Source organism: Girardinichthys multiradiatus, chromosome 23, assembly GCF_021462225.1.
Source record: "Girardinichthys multiradiatus isolate DD_20200921_A chromosome 23, DD_fGirMul_XY1, whole genome shotgun sequence".
Lineage (NCBI taxonomy): Eukaryota > Metazoa > Chordata > Actinopteri > Cyprinodontiformes > Goodeidae > Girardinichthys > Girardinichthys multiradiatus.
The window spans coordinates 23,486,156-23,509,078 of NC_061815.1; the positions used below are offsets into that span (position 1 = coordinate 23,486,156).

General features: G+C 40.5%; 3 protein-coding genes across 9 annotated transcripts; 1 reads left to right on the forward strand and 2 right to left on the reverse strand.

The window, feature by feature from the left end:
• Nucleotides 1-2,359: 2,359 nt before the first annotated feature.
• Nucleotides 2,360-8,488, reverse strand: LOC124860772 (protein FAM53C-like). Of its 2 annotated transcripts, none has more exons than XM_047354332.1 (5): nt 8,421-8,488; nt 6,483-6,726; nt 6,335-6,395; nt 5,437-6,254; nt 2,360-3,550 (listed from the first exon to the last, which is right to left on the reverse strand). In XM_047354332.1, the coding sequence occupies exons 2-5, from the start codon at nt 6,564-6,566 to the stop codon at nt 3,305-3,307; spliced, it is 1,209 nt and encodes a 402-aa protein (XP_047210288.1). In that variant the 5' UTR covers nt 6,567-6,726; nt 8,421-8,488; the 3' UTR covers nt 2,360-3,304. The 2 variants fall into 2 exon arrangements, with proteins under 2 accessions (XP_047210288.1, XP_047210287.1); XM_047354331.1 differs by having other exon boundaries at nt 5,437-6,257; nt 8,421-8,487.
• A 356-nt stretch (nt 8,489-8,844) lies between these two features.
• On the forward strand, nt 8,845-22,454 carry phykpl (5-phosphohydroxy-L-lysine phospho-lyase). 5 transcript variants are annotated; one of them, XR_007036434.1, is made up of 14 exons: nt 8,853-9,127; nt 9,221-9,339; nt 10,713-10,872; nt 10,951-11,025; nt 11,104-11,191; nt 11,285-11,401; nt 11,541-11,623; nt 11,700-11,925; nt 12,134-12,288; nt 14,279-14,368; nt 14,559-14,692; nt 14,973-15,067; nt 15,227-15,272; nt 15,507-15,641. XR_007036434.1 is itself a non-coding variant. In XM_047354330.1 (13 exons), exons 1-13 carry the CDS (start codon nt 9,069-9,071, stop codon nt 21,620-21,622), a joined length of 1,392 nt encoding a protein of 463 aa, XP_047210286.1. In that variant the 5' UTR covers nt 8,845-9,068; the 3' UTR covers nt 21,623-22,454. The 5 variants fall into 5 exon arrangements, 3 of the variants coding, with proteins under 3 accessions (XP_047210286.1, XP_047210283.1, XP_047210284.1); XR_007036435.1 differs by having other exon boundaries at nt 14,973-15,023; XM_047354330.1 differs by lacking the exons at nt 14,973-15,067; nt 15,227-15,272; nt 15,507-15,641 and adding exons at nt 17,137-17,144; nt 21,545-22,454 and having other exon boundaries at nt 8,845-9,127.
• Nucleotides 15,936-21,533, reverse strand: LOC124860773 (heterogeneous nuclear ribonucleoprotein A/B-like). 2 transcript variants are annotated; one of them, XM_047354333.1, is made up of 9 exons: nt 21,355-21,504; nt 20,696-20,897; nt 18,446-18,614; nt 17,961-18,119; nt 17,753-17,884; nt 17,567-17,657; nt 17,300-17,455; nt 17,106-17,191; nt 15,936-16,678 (listed from the first exon to the last, which is right to left on the reverse strand). In XM_047354333.1, the coding sequence occupies exons 2-8, from the start codon at nt 20,881-20,883 to the stop codon at nt 17,121-17,123; spliced, it is 966 nt and encodes a 321-aa protein (XP_047210289.1). In that variant the 5' UTR covers nt 20,884-20,897; nt 21,355-21,504; the 3' UTR covers nt 15,936-16,678; nt 17,106-17,120. The 2 variants fall into 2 exon arrangements, with proteins under 2 accessions (XP_047210289.1, XP_047210290.1); XM_047354334.1 differs by having other exon boundaries at nt 15,936-17,191; nt 21,355-21,533.
• Nucleotides 22,455-22,923: the final 469 nt, after the last annotated feature.

A 22,923-nucleotide genomic window follows, 5' to 3' on the forward strand; every position in this document is an offset into this window, starting at 1 on the left:
AAAAAGAAGCACAATCTTGCAACACTGGAAGATAGTTATAATTTGCAATATTTATTTGAAACAACTTTTTTTTTTTTTATTGCTTTTGCAACAAAGTTTCAAAACCTGGACCTTCTAAATAAGATATGTAGGCCTACTGTTTAAAGGACAAACAGTATATTCTTGATTTATGTGAAAGCTACTTTTACCTTTATTTCCAAAACTAAACTTACCAAAGCTTCGAAATCCATCTGGACTGTTTGACCTGAACAATAAGTAAATATATAACATATTTGTTTTACATTTGCCATGTTGCTGCTCCATTACACAGATGAAATGGGCAAGCATATTTAGTGAAAAGAATGCTGGATTTTATTGACAACTTTTGACAATTAGCTTCTTATTTACTTTTTCAATCATAAAAATAAAATCCTTGAACCGACCTTTTTCGGCATTCTGTTGTCCAGGAATTATGGGGTCGTCTGTGACTGACAAGATGAAGAGCGAAAACATAGTACTATCTACTGCATTTATAAAAATATTTTAATTTAAATCCGGTTAATTAGGGTGACCTGTGACATCACAAGTCTCATTTGCTAATTTACTGACTAAAATTAGATCTAATTGGATTCCATCTCGATGGGACAGTTGTGCACTGTTGCCTTGCAGGGAGAAAGCTCTTAGGATTGACTCCCAGAGTGTAGTCATTCTGCATGGAGCGTGCATGCTCTCCCCATGCATGTGTAAGTTTTCTCAGGGTACTCCAGCTTCCTACCCGAGTCCAAAAAAAAATGACTGTATTGTTTCTAAATTGCCCTTAGGTATGAATGTGTGTGCGCAGGGTTGTTTGTCCTATTGGTCTCTGTGTTACCCTGTGTTGGACCGGTGGCCTGTCCAAGATGTACCACGCCTCGTTTAAAAACCACTGGAGATAGGCACCAGGCCTTCCACCACTCTGCAAGAATAAGTGAGTATAAACAATTGATCAATTTCACCTCCCTACAGTATTTTAGTCTTGTTTATTCATCGACGAAAAATGTTGGATAGGACAGACAATGCATCCAATGGAATTGGATCATGGAGGAAGCCGGAGTACCCGGAGAAAACCCAAGCATGCACAAGGAGAACATGCAACCTACAAAATCAGTCAGTCACCTCTAGTTAAAAATCTAAAATGCCTAAACTGTTTATTCTACACCAAACTGAGTTTATTTTAAAAACTAATTAATGAAACCTTTATTCCATTTGTGAATACATGAAGAGCATTTAGCATTTTTCATATTTTTGGGTGCAGAAGTAAGGGCTCAACCAGGTTTGCATTCCTACAAAAACTGCCACTGTAATTCCATGTAGATATTCTTTTAAATATTCTTCCTATATCTTATCTCTACTATTTGAACCTGCTTGACACTCCTCTGTTCTTATTTATGCTAGGCATTAGCCAGTTAGCGGTATGAAAGTATGCCAGGGTTTTAATAAGCAATGATTTCCAAAGTGTTATTTTCCTGCCATGCAATCCTAATGGTGAAAAGTCCTTTATAAAAGATGCAATGGAAAGTGCCGGTGTGACCCAAGTTTTCTCCGCCTTTATGGAGCACAGAATGACATTGCCCTGCTCCTCCCCCACCTGCTGCTGCACACTGCCATTCAGCTGGCTGGTACACATTTCCCCTTTTACAATAAGCACAAATTCAGCTGCTTGGAAAATACATTTAGTTGTTTAAATCATAAACAATCATGGAGTAAAAATTAAAAAAACTTTACTTTTTAAGAGAAGTCCTTTAAACCTACTGCATTGTTGACAAGCAGCAGGTCTGTTAAGCAGGCAAGTACACTAGCTAAGAAAAATAACCAACTTGTTACACTTATGCTACTGTATAAGGAGGAGCATTGGCCAAAAGATGAAATATTCTTTGCAATAAACACCTAAAACCACTGCTAAATTTAGCAAGTGTTTATTCTATTCTTTTGGTTCCATCTATGTATTAAAATAAATTTCAGATAACATAATATTCAGTTATACTATTTTAGTAGAAGTATGAATAACACCTTCTCTAAATGAAAGATAGTGTAATACTTTAAAGAAAAATATACTTTTCACACAAAAATATAATACAGCGGGAATCAAATTCCTGGCCTATGCCAAGGGTATAAATATTTTCTAGCCAATTTTTGACTGGATTTCTGTTGTAGACAGTAATTTGGCCGTCTCAAATATTAAACAAGCAACACCACTCCTTTTCAAAGATGCTCACGCATCTAAAATAGCGATAGGCTTCATTACTTCACTTAACCACTAGATAGCGCAAGTGATATTCTACTTATTCTAATAGATGATTGGAAGATAACAAATACAAACAAAAAAAACCTTTGAAAAAAAAAAGGTATTAAATTTTATTCATACATACATTGTGCAACAGGAGTTTTTCCATCTGAAAACATGAAAGATCATTTCTCAAAGGCCACAAAACCATTTGCATTACTCCAGTCTTGGTCACATCTACTTGGAACCTGTGCTCATTTTCACTGCTGTACAGAACATTACTGTGTGCAACAGGGAGTCCTGATTCAGTTAATCTGTCAGCTATTGTAGTTTATGTGCCAGGCATTCAAAAATATCAGAATGAGTGCAAACAGAGACCGTAAACATGCCTGGCTGTGAAAAGGGGACCAGAGTACCAAGGACTGTATTTTAGGCTTAAGGCATGGTAAAGTTAACAGTATAATCAATAGTTTTGAGGAGCGTGCTTGCCTAGTCATTGTCACTTAAGCAATAAAAATAAAGCGTTCCCTTTGAAGAAGCAAACTCCATTTAAGAACAGAAGCTAAAAACTGAAGCATTTTAGAGGGGGATTCAAAAAAATTGAAGTGGATTCTGAAACGACTCCTGTTAAATAAACAGGAGAGCACAAAGATATGGATTTCTTCTGCACATGGCGACAGCTTGTGCAGACCATTTAAATCTAAGCAGAAAGTTTTTGTAGCAATAATCAGGCTGTAAAAAGACTACCAAGAGGCAGTGGATAATATTAAGACTAAATTCAAAATGGTTAAAAGTGTGTTCATATGAAAAACTGCTTCTTCGCTCATGTGCATTTCCCTTATGTAGGGTTGAACAGGCAAGCACTGACATTGTGAAACTCTGAAAAGTGAGCTAACACACAATCACTGCAATCTAACTGGAAATTGGCTCCAACTTCCATGGCTCTTAATCATTAACTCTGGACATTATGAGTAGATTGTTCCCAAAAGGCCATTCTAGAAGCCTGCATGTGTGCTTTACATTGTTATGACTGCAGTAGATACTGTAAGCACCAAATAATGGTCAGTTTTCTTCTATGAGGCTCAAGTCCAAATCTGTATAGTCTCTTTCAAAGAAAACATTTTTTCCAACAGCTAAAACAGTCCTTTTTCTCTCGTCCTCCTCCTCTTCCTCGCTTTCACTCAGTGGGCCAATGCTGGTTCTTCCCAGGAATTCAGCAGGGGAGAAGGCCAAGCGCTGCTCTGACTGAGAGGAAACTGGAAATATGCCGGCACCTGCTCCACCCACCAAGCTCTCATAATTACCCATCTGCACAGGAGAAAGAAGATTCCCAAAATTAAATCAAAGAAATAATCAAATAAAGAGGGGGTGAATCAAGTGCAAATAACTGCTGTTCTGTGAAGGCCTCCGCAACATAAAGACCAAAAAAAACAATGATAGGTTAGGGACATAGTGACTAGTTTAAACCGGGGTTAGGTTATAAAATAATATCCAAAGCTTTGAATGCTTTGAAGGACGGTTCAATCCATCAAGCAAAATTAGGGTTTTGTATAAGTGCACATTTCACAAAAAAGGCCATCAGGTGAGAATCTCTAAGCTTTGGATTTGTCTCTACTTCAAGACACTTGAATCTAATGTATGGCATCCTTAACAGATCTATGCAAAACTTGACTGACTCGGATGTGTTGGACGAAGGACAAGTGTTGGACCAAGTTACAGGACAGCGGCCCCCTGAGGACTGGAGCTGCAAACCCCTGATCTAAAACCTGCAGGGCAGTGTGTCTTGAGGACCAGGGTTGAAAAACCTCTGGCCTAGGTTACACACACTCCTGTCTGTGCTCAATGTCTAAATATTGTCACTCTGCAACCTTTATCCCAATTTTAAGTTGCACTAGAACTGTTTGGTTAGCAGAGAGAAACTGTAGACAGAATGCTGGAGTAATACGGACGTCTTGCTGACCCAAAATTACAGTGCCTTGCAAAAAGATTAAAACCCTTTAAACTTCACATATATTCACAATAAAACCACAAACTTCAATTTAGTGAAGTGCATTGTGCAATTGAACCAAAATGATTCGCAAATAAAAATCTGAAAAATGTGGTGTGTATCTGGATTTTTGGGCTTACACCAAAATTTGCTCATTCTTGAATCAGAATGAAAATCAGATTCATAGAAAAAAATCAATTCAAGTCTTGTCACAGATTTTAAAGTTGAAACTAGGTCTGGACGTTGACTAGGCCGTTTTAACCCATGAATGTGTGTTGACATAAACCTTTCCATTGTAGCTCTGGCTACATGTTTAGGGTGACGGACAGTGGGGCAGCAGTCACATTCTAGTAGCACAAACCTTTAGCCACCTATGCAGCTATTCGTCCAGGTTTGCCCTTAATTCAGACCCATCCATCTTCCCATCAACTCCAACCAGTTTTCCTGTCCATGCAGAAGAACTGTAGTCTCACAGCACAACACTGCCACCAAATTTCATCAGCTAAATGATGGTGCGTTCGGGGTTCTGGTGTGTTCTTCAATGAAGTCTAAAACTGCAAGAGCACAACAAATAGTTTGCAACTTGAGCCGAGAATCTCTGTAGCTCCCCCAGGGTTACCATGGGCCTCTTGGCTTCTTCTGATTAATGCTCTCTTTGTTCAGTTTGTCAGTTTAGGTGGATAACCATGTCTTGGTAAGTTTACACTTACACTATGTCATGTCCTCCCTATTTTCAGTTGATTTCTGAGATCCAAGCTTCTCCACAACTTCACCCCTTGCCAGTCTGCGTTTTTTTGGTCTTAATGATGCACTTTGTTTACCAATGTTCTCCAAAAACCGGTCAAGTCACTAAGAACAGCTGTATTTATACTGAAGTCAGTTCATAGCACTGCATTTTATTTAGGGGCATCAGAGTTAAGGCTACTAAATACAAACAAGTCACACCTTTTGGATAATTTATAACAAAAATAATTATCCTTCACAATTATGCACTACTTTGTGTTGTCTATCAAATAAAATCTCAACAAAATACATTAAAATTTGTGAACAATGACCTAAACCACATGTGGAAAATGCCATGGTATCAATAGCTTTGAGGAAGTGAATAGATACAATGCAGAAGCTTTAAAATATAAATATATATAGTGCATTAAGAAGAAGATGACTGAACAATCTTTCAGGAACACCCCTGAACAACCTTTCTCACCTGTGTCATTTTGCTGAAGTCCAGTCCTGGCCTAGGGCAAGGTAGGACATCTGGGTCATGGCGCCTCTTTAACTGGGGTTTACGCATGTCGCAGGGCTGTGAGTGGCATCGTGGCAGTGCGGGGTGCAGGTCCCGCCTACAACAGGATGGTGTACTGCAGGCTGAAGTGGGAGATGGACACAGGGCTGGATGCTCTGGGCCAGAGTAGCTGTGTGCCAGAACAGGAGCTTGGGGTGGCTGGGGGTGCAAGGACGCCACAGAGGCAATCTGAATGTGCACAGGAGAAAGAGAAAAGCGACGATGCAGGACAGAGTGAGAAACCAGGGGGGCTGGTGAGGAAGAGCAAGAGGAGGAAGTTGCAAGGGACGCAGAACAAGCTCCTTTCAGCGTATCACAGGGATCCCACGGGAAGCCACATGATAAAGAAGAGTCAGAAGACAATGCTAAACTGAAGAAGTTAGGGCTAGAAGATGAGTGTAATGAGGAGGAGGTGAAGGAAGAACTGGGACCGCAAAGAAGCCAAGAACTAGCTCTACAGCCTGAACTAGATGCTCCTCTATTGTGGCAGCCCCGTTTAACTGGAGTCCAGACCTTTGATGCACTTGGGTGCCAAGAGGAGCGGCACTGGGATAGATCCTCTGGAACAGAGAGGGAGCGGCAGTGGCGTTTCGGGGGTGGCGGAGGGGAACTTTGGAAGGAGTTGTATGTGAGGGAAACCTCTGGTCCCTGGAGTTGCTCTCCAGAGCGGGAGCGAAGCCAAGGTTCACATGAGTCAGCCAAAACCTGTGCTTTGGATGTCTGGTGTGTGGCTGCAATGGCTTCTAAGAGTGAAAAAACAAAGATATAAGGTAGCTATCGATAATGGCTAATGCTTTTCTTCTAAGTTCTTCTGACTTACCTTGTGTTGTTTTGCCAGCACTCCAAGAAATGGTTGGACTTGAGCCCACTGCAGGCAGAGACTATAACAAACATAACTTACTTTCAAAGCCAAAACACACAACTATGTTACTTTGAAGGTCAATTCAGCTTATTATTCATCAACTTACCACACTGGCATTGAATGTGAAAGCCTTGTGATAAGGTTCCTCTAAACTCTGCTTACGGAGCTGCTCTGTGATAAGTGTAACCATGATTGCAGTCCAAGGAGATGCATGGAGACTGTAGATCCACCAAGGGTAAAGAAATTTTTTTCAGTCAGAACCCTGGCGTGGTTTGTGGTGCCCCCCTCCACACCTCAACCAGCCATGCTGACCAGCCTCCTTACTATACCATCCTCATGGCTATGCCACCCTGAAGAAACCGAACGATAGATTAGAACTCAATGACAAGACAGAACAACAATCATTAACCAGAACAATCATTAACGCAGAAAATACTCAAACAGTATCTTACAAACCCACAGAGTGAGGAATAAAATGCATGAAAGCCAATAGCAAAATTCTGCACGAAAACTAAGCCAGGATCTGTGAGCTGCGTCATTCACTTCACACATGAAAAGGAGAGGTTCATGTTCACAAAGGCAGAGAGCACACGGGGACCTAAGGAGGCCCAGAACAAAAGAGGACTTCACATTCCATCAAATAAAGAGTGCGCACCCATTAAAAAAACAAGGAGCTTAAAATACTGATATTTTAGGATAGGTACAAAGTGAAAACCTGAGGGGTAATAGAAAGGCTATTCATGTTGGCTGGGTCCCATAAACTCCAACAATTACTTCCTAGAGCTGTGGGTGCTGCCAAGAATGGAGGGGGGAGGGAGAAACTAAAAGGGAAAGGGGGGGATGGGGGGGCACAAGATGAATGGGGCAGGGGTTAGAAAATAGAAATATGTCATAGTACCTATGCTAGGCAAAGAAGAGAAAGCACCGACCAGGTTGTATAGACCCACTTAAAACGGACAGAAAGCAGCAGGCCACACGGCATTGGCATTGCGCATGCCATTTGGTGACATTGTTTTGATATCTCCTTTTAGTACTTTTAAGCCAGTGTAAGGTCACTGAACCCACGTTGGCTTGAGAACAGAAATCTAACAAATCTTTAAGCAACTTCTCAAACTGAAACTAAAGAAAAAGAAGACCATATGACTGTTGAATTAAAATAAATGCATGGCCTTGTAGCATTTACACTGGTGTTTAAAAGTGCAAAGGCTAAAGTACGTTTAATACCTAAACCAATGCCAATAGAAACAGAATAAACTGTCAGTGTACATACCACCTTAGCCATAATTAAATCATCTAGTGACATTCCCAGCACCCACTGATGAAACACCACCACTGCTGGATTTCAGATTTGGCCTCCACAGCCTGCCATCTCGTGACAAACCTAGGTGCTACATTGCTAGCCTAGTTCCACATGCTACAAACCAAAGGGTTTCACAGAACCTCATCATGTGGCAACAACTCTTGAAAAAAATAAATCAAAAGCCGTGCAAAGACAGCGCTGTCATGCACTCTATTGGGCTAGCAAGTTAAGAGTATACTCTAAAAAAATATCAAGAGCGTTCAATTAAAAATGTACTCAAAACCAAAATGCAATTTGGAGTGTTCAATAATATCCAAGGCAATCAGCTTTTTAACGTGGTGGCGCAGATCGCTCATTTCTTTTTAGGAAAAAACGTATTCGGTCGCTAAAAATGATCTCAAGCATTAACGGCAGCACAGATTTTATTTATTCAGAAGATAGTTTTTTCTCTGGGTAAATCTACAGACTGTAGTTGGGAAGCAAGCTAGCTTCGTAACACGATGCAGCCCGTGAGACATCAAGTTATTAGCCGGTTGCGTTAGCAAGCTTATAGGATGACAAGTGTGCCAACTTAAAACTACTGGCGTTATTTATTTAACCTCATCCATTTACTACCGACATGGTTCTGATGCTGGCATAATTTGTTAAGGCTGTGAAACACGCTGCTTCTGAATATACCGGCTCATATCTCGGTCACGCAGCAGCTTTCAGAGCTAGCACGCTACAGCTGACCTGATGTATTACCTGCTTTCTGTGGTTCCTTAGCAACCGAAACTTGCACGGCCAAGAAAGCAGCCGAATCCCAGAGTACTTATAGCCTTTGGACGATACCAATGCAAAGGCTTATATGAGAACAATGTTGTACGAACAGGACTTTTAGCTTATGAATGAAGAAAAATGTATAACACAATTATTCTAACTATCACGTTACGATAGGTATATTTAACTTAATAAACTTAACAAATCTGCAAGGTTGCATGATACAGTGTGTTTTACACGTTTCCCCCCCATCACAAGGTAACAGTTATACCATTCCAATTAAAGGCACAACACAATTTTAAAATGTACTCCAAATGTTTCTCTTTTCCTTTTCTTGTATGATGTTGAAAAGTAACAAAACAGGCGTTTTTTTTTTTGTTTGTTTTTTTGTCTACCAGCACTTGCTAGTAAAAACACACAATTGTCAAGACTGGGTAGGCCTAAAGAGAAAACGCCAGTTGGTGATCTGCGCATGCGTGGTGGATGTTTTCACTTTGCCCAGCAGTGGAGGTCTCAGGATATTTTTCTAAATAGTTTAATGAAACGAATCACTAGAATCGTTAGCTATTAGTATGTAGCCTCATTGCTACAACTGTATTTTGCGTGTATTTAACTGACGAAACGAGAGAACACATGGCAGAGGAAAGATTCAGCAAACAAGAAACCTTGGAAATGAGACAGAGGTTAATTGGGTATGTAAAACCAAAGATGTTTGATTTATTTCCTGATGATAATGGTTGTGTTCTGCTTAGATTACCGCAGACTCGTAATTTGCTTAATCACAGCCAGTCGTGTAGGCTGTTTTATTCAGAAGACCCTGTGAAGATAGTTAAAGCAAGAGGACAATATCTGTTTGATGAAAACGGCAAACGCTATCTGGATTGCATCAGTAACGTTCAACATGGTAAAGTTTTCAGTTTCTTACTATTATTATTTTATGTAGACGTTACAATACTGTCACCTGGTGGCAGGAAGTGTTTCTATGGTAATTATTTGGTGTTAAAGGTGTGTGGCAAAAGTATTCATGACTTTCACATACTTTTTGAAGTCCCCTTGCACTACAACCACAAATCTAAATCGGCAACAAAGTAGTGCATACTTGTGGAATGGAAAGAAAATGATACAAGATCTTTAAATTATCTCCTTCATCCACAATCAGCACTTTGCAGAATAAAACACTTTCCGCGAAAATTCTTGTGGCTTTTTACTGTCACACTCCCATAAAGGCCAGATTTATGGCATGCAACACTAATATTTGTCCAGTCAACACATCTTCCCACCTGAGCTGTGTATCCTAACAACTCCTCCAGAGTTACCATGGGCCTTCTGGTTGTTTCTCTGCATGATCCACATTGTCCACTAATGTTCGCTAACAAACCTCTGCAGTCTTCATATAACAGCTTTATTTTCTTTTTATTTAACTTACGCACGTTATGCATGTTCTCCCCGTGCATGCGTGGGTTCTCACCGGGTACTCCGGCTTCCTCCCACAGTCCAAAGACATGCCTGTTAAGTTAATTGGTCACTCTAAATTGACCTTAGGTGTGTGAATGAGTGTGTGCATGGTTGTTTGTGTGTTGCCTTGTGATGGACTGGCGACCTGTCCAGGGTGTACCCTGCCTCTCGCCCCTAGGCTGCTGGAGATAGGCACCAGCTCCCCCGTGACCCACCATGGAATAAGCGGTAGAAAATGACTGACTGACTGAACTTACGCACGGTCTATTTACTAACTAGGTTACTTTAAATTCAGCTGGTTGCACCAATTTATTTAGTGGTATCAGAGTAAAGGGGACTAAATATAAATATTCAGCACAACCTTCAGATTTTTGTTGTTGTTAAAAAGCTTTAAAAAAAAGCATGTATCATTTACCCTCCACTTCACAATTAAGCACTATATTGTATTGGTCCATCACATAAAATCCCAGGAAAATACACTGAAGTTAAAGGCATATAAATACTTTTGCAAAGCAACGTAACTCCATTTGCAGCCGTTTCTATATGTACTTTGAAAGAGCTGTTCTACAAAGCAAAACAGACCTGAGTAGTCTCCTGGGATGAGATAAAGCAACACAAAGTTTATGTCATTAAACAAATCATTAGTAAAAGGATTGGTTATAGTCTCCTCGGCTTTGAAAAAGCAGAAAAAAAAGCAGCTGACCCTGTTAAAAGGAAAAACGTAATTGTAATTAAAACCCAATTGAAGTTTGTGAAAAATTGTTAAAAAGTTCAAACAATATGAATACTTTTGCAAAACTCTCTTATCTGTGTTTCCTGCAGTGGGGCATTGTCACCCAGCTATAACAAAGGCTGCCACAGCACAAATGGACCTCCTGAATGCGAATTCCCGGTTTCTCCATGACAACATAGTCTTGTATGCAGACCGCCTGGCTGCTACCTTGCCCAAAAAACTGTCTGTCTTCTATTTTGTCAACTCTGGGTAAGAAATCTATCTGACGCTTCACAGAATCACATCCCAGAAGTAATATTTCAGTGATCACATTCGCTTCTTTGACAGTTCAGAGGCCAATGACCTTGCCCTCCGCCTGGCAGAGCAGTACACCCAACATGAGGATGTCATAGTGCTTGACCAGTAAGAATCAACACCTGAGCGACACATTACATAAAAAAACACACTTTTTAAGTATAATAAGCATTCCTTTCACACCAGTGCATACCATGGACATCTAAAGTCCCTCATCGACATTAGTCCTTACAAGTTCCGGAAACTGGCAGGACAGAAAGAATGGGTTCATGTGGTGTGTAAATATATAAAGCTATTACTATGCAAACTGCAAAAAAAAAAAAATTGGACTCCTGCTTGTCTGAAAGATTGCAAATTGTCCTTTCAGGCACCCTTACCTGACACTTACAGGGGCATATACAGAGAGGACCATCCCAATCCAGGCCAAGCCTATGCTGATACAGTGAAAGACTTGATAGAGGAGATCATTAGAAAAGGTCGAAAGGTACATTTTAATCCCTCTCCATGCTTCCAATGTAAAACAGGCAATATTTTCAAGATTTGCCAATCCAAATATTGCTTGCGACAATGAACAAGACATATAGATGACATTTATGTTATGTTTCTTACTCTTTTTCCCTTAGATTGCAGCCTTTTTTGCTGAATCATTACCTAGTGTTGGGGGACAAATCATCTTGCCCCAAGGATACTCCTCTAAAGTCGCAGAGTCAGTATGGATTTATTTGCCTCTGTTTCTTTGCCACAGAACCGATAGGGTGACGTTTCCCTTTTACTCTCCACAGATACGTGCGCTCAGCTGGTGGACTGTTTGTTGCAGACGAGATTCAGACAGGTTTTGGACGAGCGGGGACTCATTTTTGGGCTTTCCAGCTTCAGGGAGAGGATTTCTGTCCGGATATCGTGACCATGGGCAAGCCGATGGGTAACGGACATCCTCTGGCATGTGTGGCAACTACTGTGGAGATAGCCGGAGCTTTCACAGCAAATGGAGTGGAGTACTTCAATACGGTGACCATACAGTAACTTCATAGTGACAACCATCGTACTAAAGCACTTCCTTTTGTTAAAAGAAATATGCGTAGCGTTATTATAATCCTTCTTGTTTGCAAGACTGCTTTCGTAACAGATGCCAGTTGAACATCTCATTGTGGTCATGTTTATTCCTGTTTGTAAGAGCTCTGTATTCATTTTATGACATTTCTCTAACACAATGCAGTTTGGGGGAAATCCAGTGTCTTGTGCCATTGGCCTGGCAGTTCTGGATGTGATAGAGAAGGAAGATCTGAGAGGAAATGCCATAAGGGTGGGAACACATCTGATAGATTTGCTAAAGAAACTACAAGAAAAACATGAAATTATTGGAGATGTCCGGTAAGAGTACACGTTCTTTTTGTTCTGGTTTACTCAACTTGTGTCCATTTATTCTGGCTGAACATCTTTAAGTGTAACTAGGTAAACTTTGAAGAGACAGAAGAGAGAACAACTAAATCTCCTCCACGGCTAATAACAGCCCTACAGTTGCACAATCCATGTTTTACATTTAGTACCTTGAGACCGTTGCAAAATACAAAAAACACTCTTGACTTCAAATTGAAGTTATAAGGCAGGTTTTTAAAAACTAGCCTTTTTATAGGTAATCTAGGGGCACTGCGCGTGGCGCAGCGTAGAGATTGAGTGTGCGACTCATATACGAAGGCTTCAGTTCTTGACGCAGCTGTCCCGGCTTCGAGTCCCAACCCCGGTGATCTTTACTGTATGTCTTCCCCCTCTGTTCACCCCACTTCCTGTCTGCCTGCTTTCAAATAAAAATAAAAAGGTCACTAGTGCTGCAAAAAACAGAAAGGAATCTAAAGATAAGAGCAAGTTTTCATTTTAACCAACCAAAATTTCAAGAAGGCACATTTTATAAAGTTTTAACAACATAGATTACCTTTCAAAAGTCTTCATACAACATAACTTTTTGTCACGCAGCATCCATAAAATTAGATATATCTCCTGGGTTTTTACTGTGAAGTGGAAGGAAATTGATATGGTTTTCTTGCAAATAAAAATAGGAAAAATGTGGCATGTATTCACACCCGTTTTAATACTATAGCATCTCTGCATATAAACTCTTCTTTACAGAATAGCTTAAACTCCGGGCAGATTAGATGGAGAGTATATGTGGGGATAATAGTCCTAATATTGGAGACGACTGTGCCTAGACACTTCACCCACCTTGCCTGTCGATGGTGATCAGACACTGTCACTGTGTGAATGGGTGGATGACTGATTGTAGTGTAAAGTGCTATACAAGTGCAGTCCATTCATAAATTTGTCATTCTCAATTAGATTTAGGTCTAGGCTATTCGATCATGAGTATGCTCCAATCTCAACCATCCCATTGTGCTTCTGGCTGTAAATTTAGGGTCTTTATCCTGCTTCCTTATCCTCCACAACCGTCTCAAGTCTTCGGCAGCCTCAGGTTTTCTTCCTGGGTCGTCCTGTATTTAGCTCCATCTCCCCATCAACTTTGACCAGCTTCTCCACAGCATGATGCTGCCAACATGTTTCACTGTAGGGATTGTGCATTCAGGGTGATGTGAAGTTTTAGTTTGCAACAAATAATGTTTTCAGTGTAGGCCAAAAAGTTAAACTGACGAGCACCATGATTTCTTTTAACAATTCAACAACCTTGCCACTTTCCAAACCACATTTGTGGAGAGCACAAGTAATCATTTTCCTGTCCACAGATGCTAATACCTGAGCTGTGCATCTCTGTTGCTCCTCCTGAGTTACCACGAGCTTCCCTAATTAACCTTCAGAGATGTTCAAAGCTTGGGATATCATAACCAATTCCTGCTTTATAGCTCGAAAGTTCTTGTTTTTTCCTTCTTTGTGATGCTGTTTGTTCACTTATGTTCTCTAAGAAACATCTGAGGCCTTCACAGAACAGCTCTACCTTGCCAAATTTTTTACATGATCCTGGGTTTGAATCCCAGTCTTATTGCTTGGAGTTTGCATGCTCTCCCAGTCCATGTGTGGGTTCTCACCCTGGTTTCCTCCCACAGTGAATGGATGGATCAGTTCCCTTCCACAGAATTAAAAAAGTTCAGTGGGGTTCTAATTTTTTTCAGGCCCTATCTTAAGATCTTAAAATATTTTATTCTATTGTGATTCCTGTCACTGTTCTTTTAATAATACAAAATAATCCTAGTGATTTTACCCGTTTATCCTCCAAAGCTAACTTGTTTTCAGCATTTAAAATGAAAGGTTAAACCGTCAACATTATGGTGAGACATAACTGCAGATGACATGCCCATGAGAGCTGAATATGCTACAACAGAAATTCACTGAAATATTTCTGCTCTTTCACTTTTAGAGGGATCGGTCTGTTTGTGGGACTCGAGCTGGTGACAGACAGACAAAATAAAACCCCTGGCACCAAAACTGCAGCATGGGTGGCAAAGAGGTATGATATGCTGTGTCCCATTTACCTGGTGAATGACCACCTATTTAAAACATTTTTCAGGTGATATTTGGAGAAGTACATGGAGTTAGCTAACTTTTGTTCTTAGTAATTTACATCGATAATAGATTTACAGTGTCTGCATTTTATGAGCCGATTTGAACGTTCATGTCTGATGTCCTCGTTACACTAGGTTAAAGGAGGAGGATCAAATTTGTGTCAGCACGGATGGGCCCTGGGAAAGCGTCCTGAAGTTTAAGCCTCCCATGTGCTTCAGTATGGAGGATGCAGAACTGGTTGTTCGGTGCATTGACCGCATCCTCACAGGTCCGTAATGCATACTCCAGTTTTACATTTATGGTAAACTGCCAACATATTTCATCAGAACAGGGGCAGTTCTGACACACCGACCCACACTTTTACTCTGCATGCATGTATAAAACACTGGCATCAGCCCGATCTACAGGTTCGTCTCAAGCTACAAAATCAAAAAGCGGTTTCAGTAATTCTGTAAAAAAAAAAAAAAATCAAACTGATGCATTACAGTGATCAATTTCAATGATTATGACTTGTTGCTGATGAAAAGGAAATCTGTACTCCCTACTAGGTTGAAGCTCTTTCTTCATGAATTACGGCATCAGTCCAGTGTTGCATGGAGGTGACCAGGCTGAATCATCTAAATTACCCCAACACTAAGAATGTGTAAAAGTTTCACTATTTGTATTACCAAGATTAACGTTTCCCTGATTTTCTAATTAACTGAGATGCAGCTGCTCATCAGTGATGTTAACACTGAAAAAGCCTTCAGACTAAACCGATCATTTTTAGATCAGTGATTTATATTGTGTTCCCTCTTCACAGACATGAAGGCCAATGATCTCAAACTGCAAAATGAAGACATCTAAAGGTTTGTCAAACCTGTAGAAAACCTTTAATTGCATTCAACATTGTCAGATATCACATTCATGAAGTTGTTCAGAGGTAGAGATAACCACACTTTAGGCTGCTGTAGATCAGACACACTCACTGCCCCCCAGGGGAATTCACTGAATGAAGAATATTCAGGAACCTCAAGTATTAAATGTGGACCAAAACCCAGTGCAAATGACTTGTGTCCTCATGGTAACATGTTTTGTTTCAGGTGTTCAGCGTCACGTCGTGGTGTAGATTTGGCAGAACATGTGATCAATCTTTCCTCCAATGGGAGCTTTCCATCTTTCTGACTTACGAGCTTTGTCACCACTAAATCAAGAAAATAAAGAGTTTAAATTCCTAATCATACCGCCTCTTCTTTTGCCCGCAGCAGCCATATTTAAATAATCAGCTTCATCCAAAACATCAACACACAGTAGGTCCAGTTAAGCACTTACCAGACCACCATCTCTAACTGATGGACACAGTGTTAAAAATGCTCAAGTGTTCCAGGTACACATGGGTATAAACAGGTAGAGAAACCCTTTGGCACATCTGCCCGGAGAGGAATCTGAGATGCAAGCCATTTAACATTAACCGTACATCAAACAGGACATTTATCATAAACTTTACAAATAATAACCAAAAGATCCATGTGTAATATAAACCAAATGTTTATTTCTATCAATTTGCCCAAGACACTAGAGGAATGAGTTTCCAGTGACAGAGGGGTTTCCCTCTTACATTATAACAGGCTTGCGTTCAAGTTGAAGAACACTAAATAAAGCCACTTAAAATTGCAGACATGGTGGGGAGAAACTTCCTTAAAAGCAAAAAAAAACAAAACTAAATTGAAATAAAAAAATAAATGCTGGTTGTTCTTTTCTACAAGCCCCAGTAGCACTCAGTTGACACATTTTTATAGAACCCTTTGATTAGTATAAATCCCTTTTTTAAAATCACCTCAGCCCACATCTGAAGCCATGCAACTCACTTCCAATGTGCAGCATGGGAAAACGCAACTAAAAATCTACAAACACACAACAAAAAAAAAAGCAATATTGTTTTATTTGAGAGCTTTTCAAAGCCCTTTGCTCCTGCTCGTCTGTAAATCCAGTCGACATGTAAAAATACAACCATACAATACATTAGATTCAAAAAGGGTACCAAAAAGTACAGTAAAAATAACACTTCCATCACTGGAAATGTAAATGGACACAAAACAATATAAAATAAAATAAAATAAAAAAAAATGGAAAAGTGACATTTGCTTCCCCAGTTCCTCACTTGATCTGTACAAATGGAGCATGAGTCCAAATTTCTGCCAACTCCAAAGGAAAAGCCAGAGCCCATGTTCGCTGTGGTCAGACCATGGATCTCTTTTTCTTAATTACTTTAGACCTTAAGAGAAAAACACGGTGCTTTACGTTACTGAGAATTAACCGAACGTGGCATGCAGTTACACAGAGACAGACAGGTGCATGAATGAGTTCGACAAGTAAAGTGAGTGACAAACATTTTGGGACAGGAAGGAGGGGGGGACGGGGGGCGGGACACTGCTGCTAGCTGATCAGATCAGTCCTCATTTCTTTTCTGGACCACCACAAATCCTTACTGATCAAGTAGGCTTTGTAGAGATGCATCTCAAGATGGCAGACAGGTGGAATGAATCCATCTTTAATGATCCCAGACCCCACATCACGCCCTAATATTACCCCCACCACAATGGTTGAATGGATTGTGTTGATGGAGCTCTTTGTGGGGCCAAAAGGCACTAATGGTTATAGCTACGTTCTCATACTACCACGGATGATGCAAGAATGCATACCTGCACTACGTGTGATCAGTATGGCTTGTAGCTACTCTGGTGGCCTCCACGTCTTGGAGTTTTCCCATAGCTTGTATTGCCCTGGTCTGGAGGACAAGAGAAAAAGGGACTGAGTTCTTCTGTACAACAAGGAGGACCAAGAAAATAAAGTTTCTCTCATTCAGTGTCTTTTCCTGGGGCCACTTATCGCTTACTGTAATCGTAGCCACCCCCATAGCCGTAATAACCAGCAGTGTAGTCATAGTTGCCATAGCCACCGTATCCATAGCCCTGCTGTCCATAACCATAGCCCTGGTTGTATCCCTGGTTCCAGTAGTTGTTGTAGCCTTGATTCCAGTTCTGCCCCTGGCCTAGAAACAACAGGTGAGGCCTCTGTCACAACTCAGTTTTTGAGCAACCAAACAATTCCAGATGTAGGTGTCTAGTGAGAAGGTTTCACCAAACAGGGTGAAGTTCCTTACCTCCGCGCCCTCTCCCACGACCTCCGTATCCCCGGGCACCATACTGCTGCTGCATGTAGACCTCTTTGGGCTGGGCGATTTTAATTTCGCACTGTAGAAACAACAGCACGTTATTATGAGTGTGAGAACAGTTTTTAAAACTTAGACATCCAATACAAATCACCAGTCATCTGCCATGGAGTTTACCTTGCTTCCACCGACAGTGTGGTACTTCTTCTCCATAACCTTCTTGACAGAAGCCTCTTCTTTATACGTAATAAATACGAATCCTCTCCTCTTCTCAGTCTTTGGATCTTGTGGGAGTTCAATGGTGTCAATCTATAAGAAAAGAAAACAATTTTGTGAAGCAGCCAACAATCGGATTGAACTGAAGCCAATAAACTGCTTGTCGTACCTCTCCAAAGGTCCCAAAGTATTCCTCGATGACTTCCTTGGCGGTGTCTGGATTAAGGCCTCCGACAAAGATTTTCTTCACTGGTTCCTTCTTCATGGCCATTGCTCTCTTGGGGTCAATCTGTCTGCCGTCTAACCTGTGCTCCTTCTGTTCAAGAACCTACGCAAGACAAACATTTGTAAGGTAATTGCTGCTTTGCGATCATACAAACATTTCCAAGAGATTACCTCAATTTTAAATTTATAATATAATTCCCCACAGAAATATTCTGTTTCTAAAATTGGCTCATTGGTGTCTGTTTAACGCATTATAATCAAAACTTATTTTCACCAGGTCATTTGAGAATGCATATTTAATCAATTTAATAGCTGGTTGCCAAAGTTAGGCAACCTTGATGTAAAGCAATGGGCTCATATAGGTATTAAACGTAAGTGTAAAAAGTCTGAAATTTAATTCATTTAAACCGGTCTTGTGTCCTTTCTTACCTTGTCTACACTAGCTGAATCCTTAAAGAGAATGAAGCCAAATCCTCTTGACCGGCCCGTCTGCTGGTCCATCTTAATAGTGCAGTCCGTCACCTCTCCAAACTTTGAGAAGTAATCCTTCAGATCCTTTTTGCTCGTGTCCCAGCTGAGGCCTCCGACAAACATTTTGCTGAAAAACAAAAACAGTCAAATGTCAAAACGTTGAATTAAACTGACGGTGGCTTTGGCTCGCTAATTTAGGGTTAGGCCCCACTAATGGCCATCAATCTTGTCAAGAAATGAACCCTTCTTCGTATTTATTATATTCTATATGGCTGGCAGACATTACACTTTTCCAACTTTTAGATTTCTCCTTCAATGCTTTAATAAATTGCACCGTGCCAGGGGCTGGATGCTAACCCAGTCAACCTCAGGTTTTAAGTGAACTAATTAATGTTACTAGCTAACCTGCTTTCATTGTGACAGAAAGTTGGCATGTAGTCTGTAGTTTCCGACCCATCTTTCCACTGATCTGCATAATTAGGACATTCAAGTAGGTGGCAACTTTAGTGTCGAGTTTTTAACTGGGTCACATGTGTTATTTGTTGTGGCCTTGTAGGAAGACAAGATCATATATCATTAAGGTGTGCTTGCTAAATGTGAATAGATTGGATTTTATTGCGATTTGTAGTAATTAATAATTCAGGCCCTAACTACATAAAACCTGTCAGCAGAAAGGAAAAAAGTTTTATGTTAATGGAACAGGTAGGACTCAACAAACACGTTTTTATAAAATCATCCGGACACCTACTTACTGTAATAATTGAACACAAAGTTCATGAACAACTTAATTGTTCAAGAGAACAGTTACTGGATGAAATCAGCGGGCCATTTATTGATAGGGAAGAACAAAACTGTTTGGTGGCAAAACCCTCTTCTTCCTTGGGGGCTTTTCTAGGCTGGCCCTGGAATAGCTTGTAGTAGACACCTGACCAAGGTCATCATGTGACAGGAGGTCTGGAAACTGATGGGACTATGTAGACAGTTTATTAGATAGTCTATATAGATGGCGGGAATTAAAGTCAAAGAATACCACACTCCAACCACCATATATACAATTATGCATACGATCCAGTTCTGAAATGCTATGCTGCCGTCTACACCGAATGTAAAGGCACACACACCTTTCACAATGTTTCCCTTTCGTCTACAGCACAGGTGTTGAACCCTGTCCTCGAGAGCCAGTGTCCTGCAACCTTTAGATGGGTGTCTGCTTCAACACACCCGAATCAGATTATAATGTCATTAGCAGGACTCTGGAGAACTTCACTGCACACTTAGGAGATAATTCAGCCATTTGATTCAGGGATGATAAGACCATGGACATCATCCCTTGAGGACTGGAGTTTGACACCCCTGGTCTAGTCAGTCCACAGAATGTTACCCAAGTCTCGGGGATCATCAAGATGCATTTTGGATAATACGAGACAGGCATTTGTGTATATTTTGGTTAGCAGGGGCTTTCACTTGTCATTTTTACCCAGTCTCATGTGTACTGAGGCAAGTGGAGCCTCTGGTGATTTAGAAATTGTTCTGGGTTCCTTTGGGCCCTCATTTAAGTTGCAGCTCCTCTCTTGGGTTGTTATTTCTTAATTTTACTAGTCTGGCATTAAGATAACCTGGGTGTGGCCACTGCATTTCCAAAAACTGTAGTTTAACAGTTCATACAAGAGTTAATGGGGGTGGGATGAGGGTCGTTTTAAATATCTACACACATTTCAATTAGTTGCTTTTTACCTTAATAAAAATTAAACTTGTGTTTACTTAGGTTATCCATCTCTCGCTTGATTAACTGCTGTCACATTGTAGACATTTTTGATGAATAATTCACACCCTGGCCCTGATAGTGCGAGCTGTTGTAGGCAGAGGGGGGAGGGCGGTAAATATACATTATGTACACCATGTTCCAGCACATCTGTTGATCTGGTAACACACGGGGGAAGGGGTATGTTAAGACGACACTTTAGAGTACTTTAGGATTAGATTTCAATGAATGAAACATTCGGATGCTGCGCAGGTTAGACATGTAGTTGTAGTTTTTCAGGAGCCAGTACTGAATGGTTTAATGCCTGCTGTAACGCCCATCCCCCCTCCGCTCGGCACATGGCGCCAACAAAAGGCCGACTGAACAAAGAAGCATAGTAGTAAGGCAATAGTGGGTTTTACGGCTGTCTTAACTAGGAAATCTCCAACATATCGATGTAAACTCACCCAGCATCCTCTTCGCCTTTGCTGGCGTCAATCTGGCCGCCGTCCTGCGAGTTTCCGTCCGGATCGGTCCCCGCACCTTCTCCGCAGTCATTCTCGGCGTTGTCGTCGTTTCCCCCTCCGTTAAAATCCTCCTCCGCTTCGTGGCCGTTTTCCGACGTTTCCATGTACTGCTGCTCAGCCTCAGACATTTTAACTACTATACCTAAAAATGAAAAACACACACAGAAAATTTAATGAGCTTCTTGATAAGCGGCCGTTTCACGTTTACGCCATTTACGTGGTGCCAATTTATGCTTTTCCCACCATTTTGACCGGCGACACTGCGCTACTTGCATCCACCCAGGAAGGCTTACTGACACTTTAGTGGCTCGTTTCTTTACATAAAAGGGCAACAACCCACCGTCTAGAGTGCTGCTTTGCTGTAGGCAAAGATTAGAAAGCCATCTGGATCGTACTGATAAACCGAATCTGAACTCAAATTCGCAATTACGTAAGCCAGAGGCCGTGCTGCGCGAAATGTTAGCCATTATGGCGATGCAGCATTTACATCACTGCCCTCAAAAACATCGAATAAGAAGGGAAATATAATGAAACAAACTATCTGATATGTTTTAGTATAAAATACAAGCATGTCAGGGAAGATATGAAGGTCTACTTACTGGTCACACGGCCGAGGAGATCTCTTCAAGATGGATTCTCCCACACGACGACAACTCGTGGTTGGTTTTTTAGAAGCGGCAAAGGAAAAAAAAAAAACATTTCTGCGAAGGAGCCTACTGATTGGTTACATTCTACTGTCACTCACAACCGCTGACCAATCGCAAACGCCATTTTTTTCCTCTTTCACAGACGCCCACTTACAACACAAGAAGGAACTCAATGAACCGTTTTGAGATGCTGGAAATATGTTTCCCGGTGAAGACGTGAAACAGCCATCCCATTGAGCCAAATACATACATCTACAAATGATCTCCTTTGACCCACTGTTGTTCCTTTAACGTGAGATCTGACAAAAAAATACTTTCATATAATCGAGTTCTTTAGAGAAAAGGGACAAAAAAATAATGTGCTGACATTACACCGATGTGAAAACGTTTTATCAAGACGGGACAGCTAAGCTGAAATGGAAAACAACTGATTCAGAGGAAATGCCATTTCTCTCTTTTTTTTTTAAGATATTCTAATATAAATTGATTCAATCATGAGAGGATAAAATGCATTGTTCTTCAAGTATTTAGACCCTTTGAAACTTTTTGACATTCTGTCACAATACAGACACAATCTTCAATTAATTTTACTGAGGTTTTTATGTAACAGACCAAAACAAAGTAATGCATAACTGTGAAGCAGTAGAAAAATCACCAGCTGCTTTGGCCGTTCTTTGCATAATAGCTCAAGCTCCGTTAAAGAGTCTTATGCAATATTAATATTGCACACAGACATACAAGGATAATATATTCATAAGAGTTTTAAGCCCTTATCTTAACCATCTGCACTACTTTATCCCTGACCTGTCTCCTGTGTTCCTTAGTCTTTATGTTGCTGTTTGTTCGCTAATGTTCTAAACCTCTGAGGCCTTCACAGAACAGTGGGAGTTATACTGAGATTAAATGGCACCATCTTCTGAAGGCAATTGGATAAACTATTATTTTTCAGGGTATCAAAACAAACGGGGATAAGTACAAATGCACGTCAAACTTTTAAATAATTTCATTTGTAAAAAGATTTTGACCCATACATTTTTCCCATTTATGTCGCAATTATGCAATACATTCCCACTAAAATACATCACGGTTTATAGTTGTAATATGACAAAAATGCATAAAAGCTTAAGGGGTGTGAATACCTGCTTAATGTTAAAGATAATACCTTTAAGTGAAATCTCTACAAAGTAAGCTATGATCCACATTTGTTCAGACATTTGTCAACATGTTTAATGTTTAGCAGAAATGGAAACCTCTCCAAATGTAGCAGCAAAGAAATGATATTATTTTATGAACTCAGTTGGTCTCTTTTGTTAGTTAAGTTTCCCAAAGCAGCTTAACACTACTGTGATTTTGAGGCCCTCTTAAGGAGTATAAAAATGGTCATTGCAGAACCAGGTCGGTTGAAATCATGTTGCTAAGTCCATCTAATTTCATGATCTTGTTCCAGAGGTGGACCTTAAACCCACTGGGTCATATAGATGACAAATCAAATCAACATGCTTAACGATAGAGAAAAGTTAT

Coding starts and splice junctions, on each gene's coding strand:
- LOC124860773 (XM_047354334.1), bottom strand. CDS start 20,883: ATGTCTGAGGCTGAGCAGCAGTACATGGAAACGTCGGAAAACGGCCAC. Junction 17,885..17,960: donor ACTTTGGGACCTTTGGAGAG/GTACGACAAGCA, acceptor CTTTTCTTATAG/ATTGACACCATTGAACTCCC. Junction 17,658..17,752: donor ACACTGTCGGTGGAAGCAAG/GTAAACTCCATG, acceptor TTGTTTCTACAG/TGCGAAATTAAAATCGCCCA.
- phykpl (XM_047354330.1), top strand. CDS start 9,069: ATGGCAGAGGAAAGATTCAGCAAACAAGAAACCTTGGAAATGAGACAG. Junction 10,873..10,950: donor TTCTATTTTGTCAACTCTGG/GTAAGAAATCTA, acceptor CTTCTTTGACAG/TTCAGAGGCCAATGACCTTG. Junction 14,369..14,558: donor GCAGCATGGGTGGCAAAGAG/GTATGATATGCT, acceptor TCGTTACACTAG/GTTAAAGGAGGAGGATCAAA.
- LOC124860772 (XM_047354331.1), bottom strand. CDS start 6,566: ATGGTTACACTTATCACAGAGCAGCTCCGTAAGCAGAGTTTAGAGGAA. Junction 6,258..6,334: donor TGCTGGCAAAACAACACAAG/GTAAGTCAGAAG, acceptor TTTCACTCTTAG/AAGCCATTGCAGCCACACAC. Junction 3,551..5,436: donor ACTTCAGCAAAATGACACAG/GTGAGAAAGGTT, acceptor TCTCCTGTGCAG/ATGGGTAATTATGAGAGCTT.